Source organism: Coloeus monedula, assembly GCF_965178545.1.
Source record: "Coloeus monedula genome assembly, chromosome: 6".
NCBI lineage: Eukaryota > Metazoa > Chordata > Aves > Passeriformes > Corvidae > Coloeus > Coloeus monedula.
The window spans coordinates 61,622,757-61,643,429 of NC_138786.1; the positions used below are offsets into that span (position 1 = coordinate 61,622,757).

General features: G+C 48.1%; 1 protein-coding gene across 1 annotated transcript; it reads left to right on the forward strand.

Moving 5' to 3' along the window:
• Window positions 1–854: 854 nt before the first annotated feature.
• On the forward strand, window positions 855–20,532 carry GCH1 (GTP cyclohydrolase 1; the record flags this gene model as incomplete). Its single annotated transcript, XM_082283940.1, has 6 exons — window positions 855–1,146; window positions 11,897–12,006; window positions 14,180–14,235; window positions 17,815–17,846; window positions 18,767–18,851; window positions 20,406–20,532. 6 exons carry the CDS (start codon window positions 855–857, stop codon window positions 20,530–20,532), a joined length of 702 nt encoding a protein of 233 aa, XP_082140066.1.
• Between the last annotated feature and the right edge of the window lie 141 nt (window positions 20,533–20,673).

Here is a 20,673-nt window from a genome sequence, read left to right on the forward strand (position 1 = left end):
CAGTCCGGGTCTCAGCCAGGGGATCACTCTGGATCCTCCCATAGCCACAGCCTGGGGCATCCCCCCCTGCTCGCACACCTCATCCTAGAGGATCCCGTATCCTCAGAGTTGGAGATCTCTTGGGATACTCCCATAGCCCCTGCCCATGCTTCAGCCCAGAGATCCCCCTGGACCCCGGGACCCGAGCATCCTCTCTGAGTCTCAGCCTGGGGACCCCCCTGCACCTCCAGCCCCGATCTCAGCTCGGGGGATCCCCTCTGATCCTCCCGTACCCCCATGATGGTAGGATGGCCCTACCTCCAGCGCACACCTCAGCCCAGGGATCCGCCCCGTACCCTCAATCCAGGGACCCCCTCGGATCCCCCTGTACCCCCAGCCCGGATCTCAGCCCGGGGGATCCCTTCGGATCCCTCAGTATCCCGAGCATCCCCCTGTATTCCCAGACCGGGAATACCCTGTATCCTCAGCCCCGGGGATCCCCTCTGTACCTCTGGCCCACGCCTCAGCCCAGGGACCCCCCTGCACCCCTAGCCAGGGTCTCAACCCGGGGGATCTCAACCCTTTGCATCCCCCCGTGCCCCGAGCCCGGGGTACCCCCTCTACCCCCTCAGCCCCTCGGATCACCCGCTATCCCCATCCCGGGTGTCAGCCCGAGGGATCCCCCCGCACCCCCATCCCGGGCTGCCCCGGTTCCCCTCCCGCTGAGCGGCTCAGGCAGCGGCGGTGACACCGCGGCAGCGGCCAATGGGGGCGGCGCGGGCGGGATAAAAGCGGCGGCGGCGGCGGCGGCCGGGAGCGCTCGGGCCGGGCGGGGACGGCCCGGGGGCTGCGGCGGCTCGGGCACAGCGCTGCCCATGGAGGCGGCGCGGGGCTGGAACGGGTACGCCAGGCAGGAGCCGCCGCCGCCCTCCCCGGCCGCGGAGAAGCCGCGCGTTCCCCCGGGCACCGGCGGGGACGGGTGGCGGGGAGAGCGGCCCCGCAGCGAGGAGGACAACGATCTGAACCTGCCCAGCCTGGCCGCCGCCTACACCTCCATCCTGCGGGCGCTGGGCGAGGACCCGCAGCGGCAGGGGCTGCTCAAGACGCCCTGGAGGGCGGCCACTGCCATGCAGTTCTTCACCAAGGGCTACCAGGAGACCATCGCGGGTAGGGAGCGCTCCCGGGGCGGCACGGCGGGAGGGCTGCGGGGATGGAACGTCCTGCTCGGGTACCAGCCGAGGCTTGCTTTATTCCTTAAATGAAGCTCTTAAAACATCGTTGCCCTGTCACCGCGTCACCCACCTGGTGCTCCCTTGTCATCACTTGTACGTCTCGCTGCCCCTTTCCCTCCCCAAATATCTCGGGGTTTTTTATTGAGCTCTGTGCAGGTAAAGTTTTCATTCCATCGTAAACCTCCCGTTTGGGTGAGCAGAGCAAGTGCTTTTGCTTTCTCTCTTCTGATGGAAACTTTTCAAGCCCTGGCATAGGAACTTGTGGGTTCCCTCCTTCCTTCCTCCCTCCCCGGCCGAGCGAGGCTGTGTTCAGACAGGGCGGGAATATTTGTTTCGATTAGCAGACAAGAAGGGGTTTGAATTTGCTCAGGAAAACTCCTGTTCTGCTGCTGCTTTAATCAAGTGAGGTTCTTCAAAGGTGGGAAGGAAACTTAAGGAAAAGAGGTAAGGAGGAAGGAGAGGACAGGGAGATCCCTTCCCCACCTCAGGGTCCCAGCAGCAAATGCAGGTGTGGAGAGGAACCCCAGGTTCACATCCCTGCCCCAGCTGAGTGTCTCTGCTTGCTGGATGAGGGTGTGAGGAGAGGAACGGGGTGGGATATGTTCTCACCAGCAACTCGTGGCTCCAACGCAGGGTAAATACTGCTTGAAAATTTATTTTTTACATCACTTTTCCTCTTCTCAGCTTCTTGACTAAGGACTGTACCCAGAACAAGCAGTAAAAAAAGAACCTGGAGAGCTTGGGATTTCCCCTTTCTGCTCCTTCTTACAGTAAAAGGCAAGTTCCTGTTAGTAAGGGATGCAAATTGTGTCAGCAAGGATCTCTGAGTGTGGCTGAGGAAGGAGCTGCTCCTGCTCTGCTCTCTGGAGCACAGCACTGGTGTGTTGAGCCTGCCCCAGAGCTGCATCAGGGTGTTGCAGATGAATGCAAAGGCTGAACTGTGCGGATTGATGGCATCAGGGAGCTCCTGCTGGCACATCAGAGTCCTTTTCTAAGTGCACTGTGCTTCAGCTTGAAGGCTGGCTTTTATGTTTAGTTTCTTTTTTATTTCTTGGCTGTTGGCTCTTTTGAAATCAGATTACTACAACTTCCAGCATCAACTTACTCATGGCCAGCTTAAACTCTTGTGCCAATATTGTGTCCCATCTTCCCCCAGGAACAGCATTTCTGCCTTGGAAGTTGTTTTGCCTTTCAGATCAACCCAGGTTTTCGGGTTCACATCTGGAGACAGGCTCTGGGCTGCAGTGGCCATCCTTGTTCCTCTCTTAGTCCTGCTGCACGGTGTGTTTGAGGTGAGGTTTCATCAGGGTTTCACGGTATCGTCCTTTGTTTACCGGGATTAACTTTCCTCATTTTACTGCTGTGAAACACAGGAGGTCTCTCAGTCATCTTGTCTGTAGTAGAAGGAGTTTTTTAGTGATAGCTTGAGCATGAATTTCTGTGCTGAACCTGGATAAAATTACTGCCCTTCTGTGCCTCTCTTATCTTGCTGCCAGTTTTGTGTGCACATGTTACCTGAAGTAATTTTAAAAACTTTTTTCTGCTCCAAGGTGTGTTCTCTGAGATCTCGATGGTCTTCTAATCCCTCACATTCATTTAATTAAGCAGAGTAGTTCTGGATACTCCCCTTCTCTGATTATCCATACCTGGGAGAGAGCTGTATTATGTCCAAGGGTAGAAAATCTCACTGCTGGGTGCTCTACTCCTGGACTGCTTTTTTCTTTTTAGGAAGTCATGTGAAGCTGTGATATTAACATTCCTTGCTGTGTCAGGTGGGGAATCCTTTTACTTTCCAGCTACTCACCTCTTCTTGCAGGATGCTCAGCTTCCACTTTTCTTACTCTTCCCAGCCAAACAGAAGGAAGAGCTGTAGCCAAAGGACAAGCCCAGAGCAGACAGCAGAACGAGTAGGGGATGAGGATTTTGTTTGGAGAGTCAAATGGAGTAAATTCTTCTTGGAGAGGTTTAAATACCTCATGAACCCAAGAGCCAACAACTACAGGATATTTGGGCACAAGAGTAGCTTTGGGACTGCTGCGGCATCCTGGTGTGCTGTTCCCTTGGTTATACTAATCCAGCTCTCTGCCTGGCCAGGCTGTGAACTGGACCAGCAGATGGCTTGTGAAAGAGAAAATGAACCAAAACAACCCCAAACCCTCCCCAAAAACCCAACAGAAAGCAGCCCTGACCTCTTGTTTTCTAAGGCTTTTTTTGTTTTGTTTTGTTTTTTGGTTTTGTTTTTGTTTTTTTTTTTTTTTTTGCAGCTTATTCAGCTCCTCATGTGGAGCTGCCTGGGTAGGCAGAGGTTAAAGCAGTGATTTGCAGGGTGTGTTTTGAGGAGTGTTTCCATTTTATCTCTGCATCAGGCAGAAGATAAGATGCTGTTACAGTAGCTGCAAGTTCCATCTTTCCTGGAGAGGTTTCTCAGGTGAAAGCTCGGTGGTGGGCATTCTGTACAACCATATGGCCAGAGGCAAAGTGTGTTGCAACGGGTCCCTGCTGAGCTCACAGACCCTGCCAGGGTGTGGAGCTGCTGCCAGAGGGTACAGCCAGGAAGGAGTGACACAAGTGAACCGGGGAAGTGAATGTCAGAACAGGGGCAGCCTTTAAAATCAGCCCTGTGACCTTGTTTGCTGCAGGTCTGCCCTGGGGAGGCAGGAAAAAATTAATTTCTGATAGAGATTTCATTTTCCATAAAAGAACACAAAGAAAGATGTGATAGATATACAGCCAAATTATTGAATCTTTTAGGTTGGAGAAGGCCTCTAAGATCGAGTCCAGCCATTCCCTTAGCACTGCCAAGGTCACCACTGCCCCATGTCCCCAAGTGTCACATCCACACAGCTTTGAAATCCCTCCAGGGATGGGGACTCCACCACTGCCCTGGGCAGCTGTGCCAGTGACTGACCACCCTTTCAGCGAAGAAACTTTCCCTGATATCCAAACTAAACCTCCCATGGCACAACTTGAGGCCATTTCCTCTTGTCCTGTCCCTTCTTCCCTGGGAGAAGAGCCTGACCCCCCTCTCCCTCCCAGCTGCCCCCTCCTGTCAGGGACTTGTGGAGAGCCAGAAGGTTCCCCCTGAGCCTCCTTTTCTCCAGGCTGAGCCCCTCGAACTCCCTCAGTTTCTCCCGGGGCTCCAGACCCTTCCCCAGCTCTGCTCTCTTCTGGAGAGTGTAAAGCTGCCAGTGCACTGCCAGAGGTCTGTGTTTGGTGTGCTTGACTTAAGCCTGCCTTGCTGTGCTATTGCAGGGGATTGGACTACATGGCCTTTAAGGATCCCTTCCAGCCCAAACCATTCCATGATCTTGTGTCAGAGAACAGAATACACCTGGAGCATGTTTGAATGTGCTGGTCATTTGATCTCCTGTCCTGGGTGTTGTCACTTTGCTGCCATGACACCTGATTGTATTTGTATGTTTATACTTCCCATAGCAAAACTTTGTAGTATTGTAGGGAAGATAACACCTAAATTCTTTGTCTCCATTCAGATTTGTGAGTAGCAGAGAAGCTGATTCTGCTTTCCAGCTTCCCCTGTGTGTGTATTTCCTCGCTTGCTCTCAGCAGTGCAGAGTGACAGTGTTCCTGCCTTACCCCATATTCATCTCTGCTATCTGTGTTCTGCAGCTGCTCAGTGTTGTGTGTCAGAGCCATTAGTAGAGTTTACTGGTTAAATATCTGTATCTGGCTCTTTCTGTTAATTCCAGATTGTAATTTATTAATCCTGGCTTTACTAAAGGCCTCAACCTCTTTCATTGACAGGGTGTATTCAAACTGCTGTTCTCACTTCTGTAGTACCAGTCATCACACTTGGATTGGAGTAGCAAGAATGCCTCTAGTGATTTCAAATAAAATCCACCTGGGGACCACATTAAAAATCCTGACAGCTCAATGCAGACACTTGAGCACCGGTGTAGACTCACAGCTGTTGCAACAGAAACCTCTCAATATGTTGGTGAGGATGGCAGAGCAGAAAAGTCACCAAAAAGCAACTTCCAATTTTGTGCAGTGTTTCTGTGCCAGCATCCAAGAACACATTCTCTTTCCCAGGGTCAGACCTAGCAGCTTCTTACTTCTGGGTGTAAATTATATTTCAGAATAGCCCCCTTGGCTGGTGAGGGTTAACAGCAGGGCTGTGAGAGACAGGTGGCTTTAGCTTTTTGATAGCTGGTTCAGGCAACTACCTGCCACACAAAGGTTAAACCTTGTCCCTCCTTCTACTAAAAGCTTCATGTCATGCTCAGAGGCGCTGTCTGAGGATCTAATAATAAATACCACAAAGCACAAGTGGGTGCAAAGGCAGTAAATGAGTGAATAAATGGAAGTACAAGGTGCAGACAGCACTAACTTGTAACTGAAACTGAAGGTATCAGACCCAAGCAACTGGTAAGTTACAGAAACGATGTCAATGATTCTGCCTTCGAAAGGTGAATCATAAATGAGTCAGTTTGGGTTGTGTAATCCTGCAGGAAACATTAGGCACAGGGTTGGACGAGCTTCTGCAGGGGGAAGTGAAGTTGTTCTCGTCAGCCACGAATGCTCAAAGGAAAACCACAGGTTCACCAAACTGGGCTTACTGGTTCTGGTGGGAGCTGCTACCAGGGAAGTCTCCCAACCTTTATTCACGTAAGCATGGCAGCTCTCAGGCATGTTGGCAGCTTCAGCTGTCCTTTCAGCGTGTTTAACAGAGAAATGAAAATCAGAAGTACAGGGAGGGATAACTTTGCTCCCCAAACCTCTGTGGTTTGAAAGGCTGCATGTTATTTGCCTGGAAGCCAAGTGACTCTGCTGGGCAGCTTTTATTTCAAAGCAAGTAACTAGTTAGGTCACTTCCTCACTCATTAGTTCATATGCCCTTCCTACACTGAAGGGTAAAAAAAATAAACTTTAATATTCTTTTCTTCTAGTCCATGTGGATTTGGTATTTTTATAGAGGACAACAATGGTGTAAGCTCATAAATTTTTCCAGCCTGCTCAGTTTGCTGTGCTGAGGTGCTAAGCATTGCTGTGTCAAAGCACACAGTGCCTTAAGCAAACAAGGCTGTTTGATCAGCAGCACTGCCCTTTGCTAGGAGCTGGGGAGGTGCTGTACTTTCTTGGAATCGAGGTACTGCTGGCTCATCCGTGAGGACATGGATGCAGGACCGTAATCTATTAACAGCTGAAACCTATTTCTAGCTGAAACCTCAGCATTGTTGTGCTCCAGCCATGGCTTGTTTCTTGTAAACCAGAGGGTGGGAGATACAGACTTGTTTAGAGTGAGGGTTTTTGGGGTTTCTTCAACCTCTGCCCCCACGTAAGGGAAACCTCCCATGCTGGAACACACACTAAATGCAGTGACACTTCTGGGAACTGGGGCTTTCCTGGATCATCTCTCCTGCCTGTTAATGCTCAAGGAACACTAAGCTTGGCTGGGGTTTTGTCAGGAATTTGTTAAATGTTGTAACCTCTCAGATCTGAACTGTTCTGATCCTTCATGTTGCTCTTCCAAAGTGTTTTGTCTTTGATTTTTCCTTTGTTTCAGTTTCAGAAAGAAGGTGGATGAGCACCTTCTGTGACATGGGACATTGAAATGGTTATTGAAATCCTGATACATTTTAATGAGCATCTCCATAATGCTGCTTTCCCTCATATTAATAAACCTCCTGGCAGAGGACAACTTCTAGAACCTAATCTTGGCTTCATCTGTCTGCAGTAGCTGATCTGTTATGAATAGATTCCAGTCTCACTGCAACATGGAAGGGTGTCTTACAGGGAAATAAACAAACCTGTGCAAATCACGGCCAGAATTAGTTGAACAGCAATAATGCTTTTCCTTTATCTTTGCTTCTATGAAATGCCCCTTAAATCAAATCACATGTCTGGTTCACCTCCCTTCTGGTAACTGAGGGATTAAACTTTGCTTCTGAAGCAAATGTCCCTGTGTGAAGCTGTCTGTTTCTAGTCTTTCGGTGATGAAATCTGAAATAATAGCCAGTAACTTGTAAATTCTTTTGTGTCTAAGGTTTCTCCTGGTTCCTGCTAGGAAGGTGTGTTATGAGAAGCGCTCATTTATTGGCAACATTTGAACTCTCTTGTCTATTTAAATAGTCATGTGGCATCTCAGGCTGTGCTTCTTTCTAGAGCTCTTCAAGACTTCTTGAAGCAAATGACGTACCCAGAGCCTTCCCTTTCTTAGCAACCTGAAGTCATTAATTTTCTGCAACAGTACAAGCCCTTCACATTAATGTTTTTATAGCCTGGTTCTCTGTATGTGTAATCAATTCCTGGTGCCTTTTTAATACTCAAAGGCTGCAGTCATTTTCTTGTTGCTTGTCTGGAATATTTTTCCTAACCTGTAGTGTCATCACATGAATAAATAAAAAACAAAGTCAGGTTTGACTCTATGTTTTGCTGCTTACCTAGCAGCAGCTGAGAGGTTTTTACAGCACTTTCCTTCCGGATTCCATCCTGACCCTGCAGTCTGCTGGTTTCCTTGTCACACATTCAGCTGTTAACTCGTGTCTCCTGCTCCCAGTTACATCTGTCCTCAGCTGGGGAGGAACTCCTTGAGAAAGGTGGTCAGAAGTATCTGCCAGCATTCCCCAGGTGGTTTTGCCTTAAAGACCAGTCAGCCTTTGGTCCCTGGATCATGGCCCTGCTCTTCTGGAGCATCCTCCAAACCATGACCTGATTTATGTGAGGTCCCTGCCATTGCTTTGGGTGTAACTCTGTGTTCCTGGAGGTACCTGAGCTCAGCCAGTGCTCAACCAGCTGGTGGGTGTTGTTGGTGTGGTGGGACTCATCCCACAGGACGTCACCCTGCCTTGGCCTGAGCCCATTCCTGCCTGTGGCAACTTGTGGCATATGAGGGTCACTGTGGAGAGCAGAGGACAGTGGGGACAGCCCGGACCTGTGAAATGGGTGTCCAGCAGAACCTTGTGCCTTTTGTCTCTGCCAGGATGGATGAGCTCAAGCAGCAGTGTCAGAGAGTTCCTGAAGCTGCCTTGATCCTGCTGGCACTGAGCAACCTGCACTTAAACTGCAGCTGTGAGGCAACTCAATACCACAGGGAAGTGCTTTAACTCCTGGTGAGAACAACCTGCATCGCTTCACTCCCAGGCAGAGTAAAAAGGGCTGCTCTGAAGTGCTGTGAAGCTGCTGCAGTGCTGCCATCCTCCATCCCCTTCACCTCCTGAGCCCATTCTGGGTGGGCTCTGCCTTCTCTGGTTGCCAGAGGTGCTTTTGCTTTCCTGTGTCACATTAAAGCCATGCAAATAGTTTCTATAGCAACAGGTATCTTTGCTTAGCTCTGACGCAAAATCCTGAAAGGTCTTTCTCATTCTGTCTTCATCCAGTTCTGACTTTTCATTTTATCAACTCTTTTTGAAGATAAAGGGCAAATTAATTCTGCTCTGTTTCAGGAGTTAACTTGCAGCACAGGTGACTGTTCAGTTTCAAGAGCCCACTGAAGTTTTTACACCAGGAACTGAACTTTGAGCTGAAGGAGAAATCAGCTGCAATAATCTAGAGAGCACCTTGACTGTACAAAACATGAAATCAAACTGGTGAAGAAGGCAGTGTGGCCTAGTAGGAAGAGTGAAAGAGTGGGAAAAGGGGCAAAACTTTGTCCCCAGCTTTGCTTCTGGCCTGGTTAGTCTGAGGCTGTTTCCCCTTCTGTCCTTTCAGCTCTGTTAAATTCTCCATAACACGTGCTGCAGGATACAGGGTGAGCTTGTCAGCTGTTGATGCTATTGCAAGTGGAAAAACTGGGGAAAAATTTGTCAAAAACCCACCCCTGACACATTTAGATAAAATGGTGTTGCCCCCCTGCACAAGGTGTTTGAGCCTCTGCCAGAGAAGAGTCTCCTGTGTAATTACTGCGAACAACTGCTGCAGTGGGACACAGGCAGGAGCAGCTGTGCAAAGATGCTCTGCTCACTCTGCTTTTGTCAGCACGGGGCTGGGGTTCCAAAGGGGGAGGAATAGGGATGGGCAGGCTTCAAGCTATGCTGATTCTCAGGAAGAGAGTGTGAAGTGTGAGCAGGAGGGACTGGAGCAGAGTAGGAGTGAATGGCCACTCAGCTCCATGGCCATTTACTGAGGTGGTAGCCTCCAGCCTCACACTTTTTCCCTGTGTGTCCTTGCATGACCTGGCACTTCTGGAGGAGTTTTTGGAGGGGCCTAAGACTGAGCTGGTTTCTTCCTTTGTGGACCTTTCTTCTCAAGGAGTGACTGGTGCCGACAAAACCAGCACATCTTGCTGCAGGCACAACTGCAGGTGTTGTCTGTGACCCAGCTGCAACTTGCTGCTAATATTAAATAAATGCAAGGTGCAAAAATGGCAAGACACTATAAATAAGAAGTGTGAAGCACCCCACAGCTCTGTGGCTGCATTCTTTATGTGCAGATCTGTTTTCTTCCCTCTAAAACTCCTTTGGCCGTGAGGTGGCATTGCCCACACTGCTGAGACTGGGCTGTGGCGTAAGAGGGGATGTGCAAGATGGGTGGGTGACCTTTGTGTTCCTGTTTGACTGCTTTGGCCAAGAGAAGGATGCAGGATGCCTTTTGCTCCTGGAGTTGCCTGTGTGGTACTGCTGAGGTCACTTAAACTTCTCTTTGGCTGAGCTGTCTCCATGATACAACAGAGCTGCGAGAGAAAGTTTGTAAGGATCTACTAATATATATTTTATAGGTTAATTAGTGTGTGTATGCATCTATATGCACATGGATATGAGGCTTCATGAATGAAGTACCCTCTGCTGTAGCTCTGGCCCTGCTCTGTGTCACACATTGCCACGACTCTTAATGAGAATTTGGCCATTTCTGGCTGTTCTGAACAATCTGCTTTACGAGTGCACTGACGTAAATCCATATCTGACATCAGGCTCTGATACGCTCCTGGCAAGGCTGGTGTGAGCCAAGCTGGGGGTCTAATAACAGCAGCAGTCACTCTGGAGATGCTTTGTGGATCTGTTTGGATTTTGTTTTAATAACTCTGGCCACAGCACCAGGTTTTGTGCAACCACCATTTGCCTTTCTGCTGTGGACATGGCCCGGCTGCAGAGTGCTGCAGGAGGGAGCTCAGAACCCAGACAGCTGCTCTGCCTCCCCTTCCCCCTCCTGTGATCCTGGTCAGATCTTCTGTTTCGGATTCTCCCTTTTCCTGGCTGAATTCATAATTACACAACTGCATGATGCTGCCCATGTAACCAAAACCCTCTCCAGCAGTGCTTGGTGTAAACCAGACCCTGAAATTTGAAGAACACAATCTTGTGCCTTTACAGAGTTGTTCCCTAGCCTCTTTCATGCCCCCTACTCCTGCTCTCTGACCCAATCCAAAGCCTTCTGGGATTCATCCTGGCTGCCTTGCAGGTTGCCAGCCCTTCTCAGGAGAGAACACACGTCGCAGGCAGAACGTCTTGTGCACAGTTTCCAGGGTTACCTGTGTAGTGCTGATAGCAAGCAGGAAATTAAAATGCTCTGTGATGATGATCCCTTATCGACAGCAGATGGTGGCCATTAGCTGGACGTACGTGTCAGGGGAAGGCACCAAGGCAAGCAGAGCAGACACAGCTGTTGGACTTGTGTCACCACCCCTGCAGGTGCCCCGTGGTGCTTGGAGGGCAGTTTCTGAGTGCCCTGGTCTGGCTGGGGTGTGTGGGGCTCTGCTTTCCTGGAAGTTACTCCAAGGAGTCAGCGTGGCTTCCAGCAGAACTTGTTTGCAGAGCTCCTTGTCCTCGTTATCAGCCCATCTGTACAGCTGGTTCTCTCCTGCAAGTTTCTCCCTCATATTCAACTTTCTCTCTTGTTCTGTAAAAGACCTGGTTTCTCAGCTTGGGACCATTCTACTTTCAAGCTCTTTCAGCATGGTCCTGGTGCCTGCAACCTTTGTGGAGACTGATGGGCTGTAACCTGTGCCAGGATTGTCTGGGAACTTGTCAAGGGACTGCTAAAAGTGGAAAATCAACTGAGGATCCATTCTGCTGAGCTCTGAGATTACCCAAGTGTCATATTGTATGTTCCTTTTCTTACTGAGCTGCTTCTTCTCTGTTCTGTCTCTGTGGGGTTTCTCTACCTCAATTTTCTGCTAACTCTGAGGTGCAGAATTAGGCTGGAGTGTGGATATGCCTGCCTGTTTCAGATCAGGACAGCAAATCTCTCCCCAGATGTGTCTCTGACTTCTGTGTGTACCTGAACAGCTGCTGCCTGGCATGCTACAGGGTGAAATAAGAATATTTTGTTTGCATGCAAAGCCTTCTTGGAGATAGTGATGCTGGTGTTGAAGTTTTGGAGGACCCACTGTGATGGCTTAGCTTTGCTCTGACCTCGGGCTCGGCTTTGCTTGTGGAAGCACCAGTGGAAGCCCACTTTTGAGACCTGCTCTCTCTGTCAGCTGTAGGCTTAATTGCTCTTAAGATGTCAGTAATTCTGCAAAGACCAGACCTGTTCTAACCTGAGCTCAAGCTATTAATTAAATAAAACACTCCAGGCTGACTTCTGGCGCAGCACGTAGGGAGTCTGACACTGCGGCAAATCGAATGCAAACCAAAACGTGCTTGTGATGTTACTCCTTATTCCCTCCCAGACCTTAACCCTAAAATCCGTAGCCCTGAGAGAGATGTGCCCTTGCTGCAAGCTTTCTCAGGCTGTGAGAGCCTGCCGTGCTTTTTGTGTTCATTTTCACTGCAATTGTTTAATTTCAGATGTCCTGAACGACGCCATCTTTGATGAAGACCATGATGAGATGGTAATTGTGAAGGACATAGACATGTTCTCATTGTGTGAGCATCACCTCGTTCCATTTGTTGGAAAGGTAACTCTCCCTCACAGAACAAATGCGGGAATGCACAATAAAAGACCTTAAGTACATGTAGAAGACTTTGTAGCTGTAGCTATAAAGCTTTTAAGGCTGTAAGTACTTGCTGCTTACAGCTATGGTTCTCGAAGTTTAGTCTTCAGAATACAAATAAGGAAGGCCTCCTTAATGTGAGGTTTTATTTGAATTTGAGCTCCTGAAATATAATGCTCAACCTTTCCTTGTCTAAGCAATCTAATGGTTTCTGACATTTCATATCAAAGCTCTTCTTCATGAAGCAGCAGCGAGCCTTGAGGGCAGACATCTCGATATTAAACCAGCTCACTTTGCACACTGGCTCTGTCATGGATTTAACTCCTGGCTCAGAGCTATCCAGTGAACGTTCATATCTGAAACCCCCTGTGAGTGGAACAAACTCATTAGCAGCCCTGCCTTAATTATCCCTGCCGAGTCAAGGAGAGAGTGGCCAAAACTGGCTATGCTTAATAGGGGAATCCTGTGAAAAGGGCTGGTGTTCCAGAGAGTGTTGGAATTGTAATGCCAACAGCTTTGAGAAAATAAAATTTCTCCAGTTAACCACTGTAGAGGTGATGAAGAGTTCTGGGTGGGAGCTGCACGTTTCAGCCTCTTCACTCCCTTATCAGCACAGAAGGATGGAGCTTAGCCTGATCCATCTGTTACCACAGAGTGCTCACAGGTCCAAGAGCAGCACGTGTTTCTGTTGTCTATAAAATCCAGTCAGTGCCACATATGTTCCAAGCAAATTGTCTCCCAAAAATAAAACACATGAACAGAAACCAGCTGTTTATTTAGTTGAATCAGTTCAGTTTTGTCAGTTTTCTTTTCTTGCTGTTAGTGTTTTGTACTGGAAAACAGGATAACCTCGTTTTCTGTGCAAACTTTCTGTTGTGCCTGTTATTCTTGGTTGTGTGTACTGTGTTTATTCTCCCCGTTACTCCTGTGGCAATGTGTGCATTTTTTTCTACATCCAGCTCTTTTTGTGTGGTTTGGAGAAATCTCCTCACAAACACTGACTCAGTCCTGCTAAATGAGTTGGTATGTCTCTAAATATTCAGAGTAACCATTGCCCTGCAGGGTGCACCAAACAGGCTGTAAACACTGACCTGTAGGTCTTGCATTTGCAGTTCTATCTTAAAGGAAATCAAGAAATCTGAAAAAAAATATAGGGAACAGGATTCAAAGCTTATTTCTAAGTCGCATCTCTCACTTTGTCTGAAATGTTTCATGTCTTTTCAGGTGTCAGTGGGTTGATTACCCGACAGAAGGGGTAGGAATGAGCAAGTTAGCCAGGTAATCAGGTGCACTGCGGTACCTCTACTGCAGGTACAGCAGCACAGGATTCTGAGATGGGGCCTCCAGGCAAAGCCAGAATCCCCCACTGACACTCCCCTGCTGTATCTTGGCTAATTTTTCAAGTCTCTGGTACAGTGGCACAAGTACTGGTTTATAATCTGTTATAAATGTAAACCCACTGGAATTCAGTAGCCTGCATGGCTTTCTAAAAACAAGGAGCTAAATGTCCTTCCCTTCATATCTGAGCACTTCTCTGCTAAACTTCTTCCAATTTAGTTCAAGTACATGTTCAGCAAATCCATATTTGAGCAGGATGGAAGCTGAGTTAATCATCAGTGATCTATGATACTAGAACAAGAAAAAAAATCAAATCAGGAAGTGCAGCCTGATTTTTGGTGGCAAAGTACTTCTTGCCATCAGAACTTTCACTAGAAGTAGAGCACAGTCCCTCTTCCTTCCGCTCCCTAAATCCATGTGAGGTCTTGAGAGAAAAGCATGTTTATTTAGAGAAATAGTGCTGTGCTGAGTAATAGACTGCCTTTGTACCCAAATGCAGCAGTGTTCTGTAGCATTCCTGAGACTTGGAACATAAGCCTTGACTCCTGAAGAGCTGTGACTTTTCTCCCCCTCAGAAATACTCACCTACTCTTCACCAGGACCTCATGAGGCATTCACAGTCTCAGCTCCACAATTCCCCAGGCTTGCATGGTGCCATGTTCCTCCCACGTGCTGAGACTTCTGGGCTGTCCCAGAGTCGGTTCTGGGGCAAATGTACATCTCATTGTTGGTGCATGAGTTTCATACACCCTTGGAAGTGTGGTTTTGCTGCTGCTAATGGTTGTTTTCCCTTGTCTAGGTACACATTGGTTATCTCCCCAACAAACAAGTGCTTGGCCTCAGCAAGCTTGCTAGGTAAGTGTTCTAATGAAAGTGATGCTAATTTGTAGAAAGGATTCCAGGCTGTGCTAACTGTGTTAATCTTTTTAAGCTCCTCTCCCTCTAAAGCTCAGCCCACTTTGTGTCCTGGATTTGGATTTAGACCAAACCTCAGCATTGGTTTTTTTTGTGGAGAGGACAGATAAGTCTTGGAGCTGTGTGTTAATTCACACCAGTGGCTGCAGTAGAGCCCTAAGGGTTTTGTAGGTTCATGTTCTAAGGCAGGCCACAGAAACCAGTGAGAATTTCCAGCTGTTTACTACTTGGGTCTAGACTGACTCATAAGAACAAAAATCTGAAACTTCCAAATTGTAAATGAACACAATTTATGGATATAAATTGAATCTAAAGCTTTCATATCTTAGCTGACTCTTCAGATAAATTTGGCATTTCTTTCTTACACTGAAGACATGCTGAGAATGCTGTAGGGTAGATTTTATATATAAAGTTCAGCCTAAGAAATAAAGTAATTGTGAAACACTTGAGAAATCCATTTGTTATGTAAAATAGCTTTTTTCCTCAGCAAGTGCCCTTGGGTCAGTTGCTGCACTGACTCCTTATTAAGTGACACTCTCTAGTGCTGGTGAGGAAGAGGATGGTAGATCCCTTCAATAAGCAGATTATTTGGGATCAGAGTGGAAGGGTTCCTTTTTGAGAAACGAATCTAAAAATTTGGCTGCAGTTTAGAAAGACCCACATAGGTTTTGCTTATGCTTTCCCTGAAAGGTCTGTTAATCCTGCTGCAGTTCCACTAACACTAAAGAGAATTAGCCCTGCAAATCTGCCTGCCTGCTGGGTTTCCTTAGCAGGTAAGAAACGTGTAGGATATGACAGCAAAATGTTCCAAAGGGAGCCAGATCTGTTCTGTGCTCTGCTTGCACAACAGGGAGTTGGGTTTGGAAGTGGAAGGATACTTGGAGGTTGGATCTTTGCTGTGTAACCTCGTACTGCAGGGAGGCATCTCCCTGTCCCCAGCAGGGCTCATAGGAGTGGACTTCGCTCTGATTAAAAGGCTGGAAGAGGCTGTTCAACGTGTAAATTTTTTTCTGCGTGGTTTTTTGCGGCTGTACAGAGCTGCTGGAATTGTAGGCTGGGGTTCTGAGCTGTCAGAACTGCAGTTACTGAGCAAGAGGCTTCGCCTTCGGTAGTTGCTCATGCTTGGGGATGTGTGTTGGCATCCCATGGCTTGTGTTGAGTGTTGGGTGGGTCTTTAAGTGGTGCAGGGCTGGGGGTGTTGTTTTGTTGTTGTTTGTTGGAGTTGTGAAGAGGATCCATCCTTCCTGAAGAGACTGTCCTTAGCAGCACGTGGTTTCATTTCTGCAGGGCTCCCATGCAGGACTAAGGATCCCATCTGAAATATGCATCCACTGGTTTGTGCTTGCTTGCTCTGGTCTCTATTTATCTCTTCACTGCAGTTGTAAAAAGGAGCTCAAAATGGTTTTCAGTGATATATGTTTTTTTTTTTTTTTATGCAAGTAGCAACGTGGTGCTGGAAATGTACAATTTTCCTGCTATTTATCCTCAGTATGGAAACCTGCATCAGTGTGTGCAAGGCTTCCTGCACTGTGCTCAAAGGTTAAATCTTGCCTCTCTTTAAAGTGAGGCTAAAACTCCCATATACTGCAATAATGAAAAGATTAGATTCTTGTATAACAAAATGTTCTCACTTTTGAGTGCTTGCCATGAAGAGGCTGGTGGGCCGAATCCTGCCTCCCTGTCGTGCCCTATATAATGCAGCCAGTGTTCAAGCAAAGGTTTGTGAGGCTGTTGGTGCTCTAGGCCTAATCCTTCATAATAGGATTAGTCCAATGTGGTGAGTTTCTGTAGTTGTGGATGACCTGCATTCAGTAAACAAACATCTTTCTCTGGATTTTAAGCTCAGGCTTGAAAATGCTCTTTCAAATAACTGTTTTTACATAAACACCTTGTTAGGACTTCTACACAGTATCTGAGCATCAGCATGTTTCCTATCCATACAGTTAATCTAAATATTGGGCTGCTTTGTTTTATGCTATAACACAACCATTTCATTGCTGGAGGGGAGTTTGTGCATTTAATTCTCTCTCCAAAACAGCAGGAGAGTCTCACTGTCAGGGATGATTCTTGTAAGTGATGCCTCAGGCTGCCAGCCAGTGTCTGGCTTTTGTCTGATGTCACCAGACAGGTATCAAAGCTTGCAATAGCAGCTCCTTTTTGTGGCCACTTGAAGTGTAATTAAGCATTTGAGGTCGGCATGAACAACCCCTGGAGTTACAGAGCAGTTATATGGATTTTCTTAAATGTGTGGATTCTAGAACTGTCAGTAAGTGTCACTTGCACTGCCCACCAATGACTTAAATTTGAAGTTGTGTTGGAGGGGACCATTAAGGTGATCCCTGCACTGAAGTGTGAAGGATGGGGTGAGATATTGTGCCAGTTTGGCCAAATTCAGAAATACATCCTCTGAGAGAAGGCAGGTTACAAACCATTGTTCCCCCACCAGGTTCAGGAGAAATTAAATTTTCCTTGAAGGAAAGTGAAAGAGATAAAAACTATTTATCTAACAAGCACATGGGGAAAGGACAATAATGCTAAATAATAAAAATCTCTCACTGTGGAGAAAACACCTGGGAAAGTGTCAGAGTCCTCCCTTTGGTCTCCTCGGAGCTGGGGCTTGGCCCAGGGCCAGGCCCTTTGTGCCTGGTGGAAAGTCCTCCCAATGTGCTCTGATATTGAAGCAGTCCAGCAGAAAAGGGAGAAAATCCGAAATTCCAGGGAAGGAAAAAAGTTCAACTCTCAGTCTCTCTCTGGAGAAGAAGAAGCTGAACAACTGGCCAAAAGCTGACTGGAAAGCAGCAAGCCGGGTGCCTCCTCCCTCCCCTGCTGCAGCTGGAAAGAAAAGTCCCTATCTCTGTGTGACCTTGAACAAGCTGCAAACTGCTTTGAAAAAGTTTTGCTCAGTTTTTCCTTCCCCCTCTCAGGCTCAGTTTAAAGGCATAAAAAGGCATAAAAATGAATTTCTGGGCATAGGGCAGTGATATGGGATACACATCATAAAGCAACCCCAAGACAGATATGGGTGGAGAGATTCTGTTTTAAATAAAACCAATTCTGTCTCATTGTTCTTAGCTAAATTTGTGGCTAAATGCAAGAATCCAAAACATTTCTTGCTCAATTTCAGCAGCCTCCTGGGAATCCATTATCTGAATTGTCATTAAGGCAGCATTTGGTCTAGTCTGAAGCACAGGGAGATGTTCAGGAATTAGGGTTCAGGGACGTGAATTCCCCCAAAACTGTGTGATGCAGGTGGGTGGGCACACAAGGAATTCCAAACCCCAGAGGAAAAGTGATTGGTTTGCCCTAAAATAGTCCTTGGGGCTACAGGTGGGGGGAACCTGTCACTCAACACAGTGATATTCCAAGGGAGGAATGCCAGCCTGGGGCGTGGCCATGGATTTCCAGGAAGGACATGGAGCAGAACAGTGGGCTCTTCTGGTAGCATCAAATTAATTGTGAAGATCAGTCAGTGGCCAGCTGGAAATAACTCTCATTTTGTCTTTTTCCTTTCTCCTTTAGGATTGTGGAAATATACAGTAGAAGATTACAAGGTAAACATGAAATTTTGGGGTTTGTTGTGTGCACTCCTCTCCTGGTCAGTGCAGGGGGCTGGAAATTGGGGGTGGACTAGAAATGTGGAGTTTGAGTTGAGAAAAACAGGTGAGAAAAACACTTTTTGAAGAGGTCTATTTCACTTGGCCCTTGCATTCCCAGTGAAGGGTGACATCTACCTAGGAATGTAGATGGAGGCTGGAACTGATTCCGAGGATAAATATGCTACCAGGTAGAGCTGCCAGGAATAACTAAACTAATTGGATGCTGCTGGGGATGAACTCTCCTACAGAGATTCAGAGAGATGCCTTCAGGAATTCTTGTCTGAGGCAATGAAGCAACAGCTGCCTCCTTTCCCTGAGAAGGGGAGGAAGCTGCAGGGTCCAAAGCCTTGGGTTGGGCTGAGCCTGCTGCCTTTGTCCTGTGGTTAAATTTGGCCTGTTCTTGGCAAGAGAAGTCTCAGTGACCACCAGGCTGGTGAATAGAGGGTGCTAGAGCAGGAAGTAAAGCTTTGCAGGACAAAGCTCATTTTTTATCTCCATTTCCTTTCCTTAAGAAGAGAAATTGGGCGTGTGGAATAAATGGTGCAGCAGTAATGCTGGGAACAAACACATTAAAAACTGAAACAGAACAGAGAGGCAAGAAAATCTTACTGCAAAATAGGAAATGGAGGAGCTCCTAGAACAAACTGTGTTTGGAGAGATGGAATGCAAAATGGCTGCAAATATAAACAGGAAAATAAAAGGTCTGTTCCAGGATACAAATGGAAGATAGGATGGAGGGGGCTGGGCACAGCCTGGTCTAGTGGAAGGTGTCCCTGCCCACGGTGGGGGGGTCAGAACAAGATGAGCTTTAATGTCCCTTCCAACCCAAATCATTCTGGGATTCTGGGAGTCTGAATTCGCTGTTGTTCCCTCAGTCCAGGAACGCCTTACCAAACAAATTGCAGTCGCCATCACAGAAGCCTTACAGCCCGCCGGGGTTGGCGTCGTCGTGGAAGCGACGTAAGTGATCCCAGGTGTTCCATGGGTGGGATCCCGACTCTGTGTGATCCCAGGTGTTCCATGGGTGGGATCCTGGCTCCGTGTGATCCCAGGTGTTCCATGAGTGGGATCCCGACTCTGTGTGATCCCAGGTGTTCCATGGGTGGGATCCCGGCTCTGTGTGATCCCAGGTGTTCCATGAGTGGGATCCCGACTCTGTGTGATCCCAGGTGTTCCATGGGTGGGATCCCGGCTCTGTGTGATCCCAGGTGTTCCATGGGTGGGATCCCAACTCTGTGTGATCCCAGGTGTTCCATGGGTGGGATCCCAACTCTGTGTGATCCCAGGTGTTCCATGGGTGGGATCCTGGCTCCGTGTGATCCCAGGTGTTCCATGGGTGGGATCCCGGCTCTGTGTGATCCCAGGTGTTCCATGAGTGGGATCCCGACTCTGTGTGATCCCAGGTGTTCCATGGGTGGGATCCTGGCTCCGTGTGATCCCAGGTGTTCCATGAGTGGGATCCCGACTCTGTGTGATCCCAGGTGTTCCATGGGTGGGATCCCGGCTCTGTGTGATCCCAGGTGTTCCATGAGTGGGATCCCAACTCTGTGTGATCCCAGGTGTTCCATGAGTGGGAGCCCAACTCTGTGTGATCCCAGGTGTTCCATGGGTGGGATCCCAGCTCTGTGTGATCCCAGGTGTTCCATGGGTGGGATCCTGGCTCCGTGTGATCCCAGGTGTTCCATGGGTGGGATCCCAGCTCTGTGTGATCCCAGGTGTTCCATGAGTGGGATCCTGGCTCCGTGTGATCCCAGGTGTTCCATGGGTGGGAGCCCAACTCTGTGTGATCCCAGGTGTTCCATGGGTGGGATCCCAATTCTGTGTGATCCCAGGTGTTCCATGGGTGGGATCCCGGCTCTGTGTGATCCCAGGTGTTCCATGGGTGGGATCCCAACTCTGTGTGATCCCAGGTGTTCCATGAGTGGGATCCTGGCTCCGTGGGATCCCAGCTCTGTGCTGCAGAGCTGGTGCATGTTGCCCCTTTGGCTGTGGTAGCTGTGTGCTATGCTTGGTTATCAGGCAGAGAGAGTAGTAATAACAACAATAATAATAATAATAACAACAAACCTAATAATAAAAATATTTCTAGTAGTAATAAAAAATTAATAATCCGGATGTGCTGGAGACATTTAAAATTGTGCTGCCTGATCCTCTGTGGAGAAGTGGCAGTGAGGAGCTGTCCCAGCTGCACTGGATCCATGCCCTGCCCCTGTGCTCCTTCTGCCTCCTTGAGAAGTGCAGAGCTTGGGACTAGTAACAGGCATGTCTCTGTGATCAGGATGCACCTTGGGAAGGTGGGATTTTCCTGGGATCAGAGCAGAGAAGGCAGCACTCAATGGCTGAGAATGTGACTCTCTTCCACAGCTGAGGTGCTGCAGATGCCCCTTCTGGATGTGGAGGTTTTGTTACCCTCCCAGAATTGAATGTGACCGTGCAAGAAACATCTCTCCCCGAGGGATTGCTCCTTTCCCAGGAGTGTTCCTGATGCACTGACTCCCCTCTCGTTTCTCCTAGGCATATGTGTATGGTAATGCGTGGGGTACAGAAAATGAACAGTAAAACAGTAACCAGCACAATGTTGGGGGTATTCCGGGAAGATCCAAAGACCCGTGAAGAATTCCTGACGCTCATCAGGAGCTGAAAGTGTGTTACCCTCTGGATGCACTCTGGATTGTTCTGTCCCATGTCACTGTCTGTCCTTGTTCCCACATCCCAATTCTGAACTAAATCGTTGTGAAGTGTTGTCATAGTCTGTGTGCAGTGAAAGGCTTCTGGTGGCAAA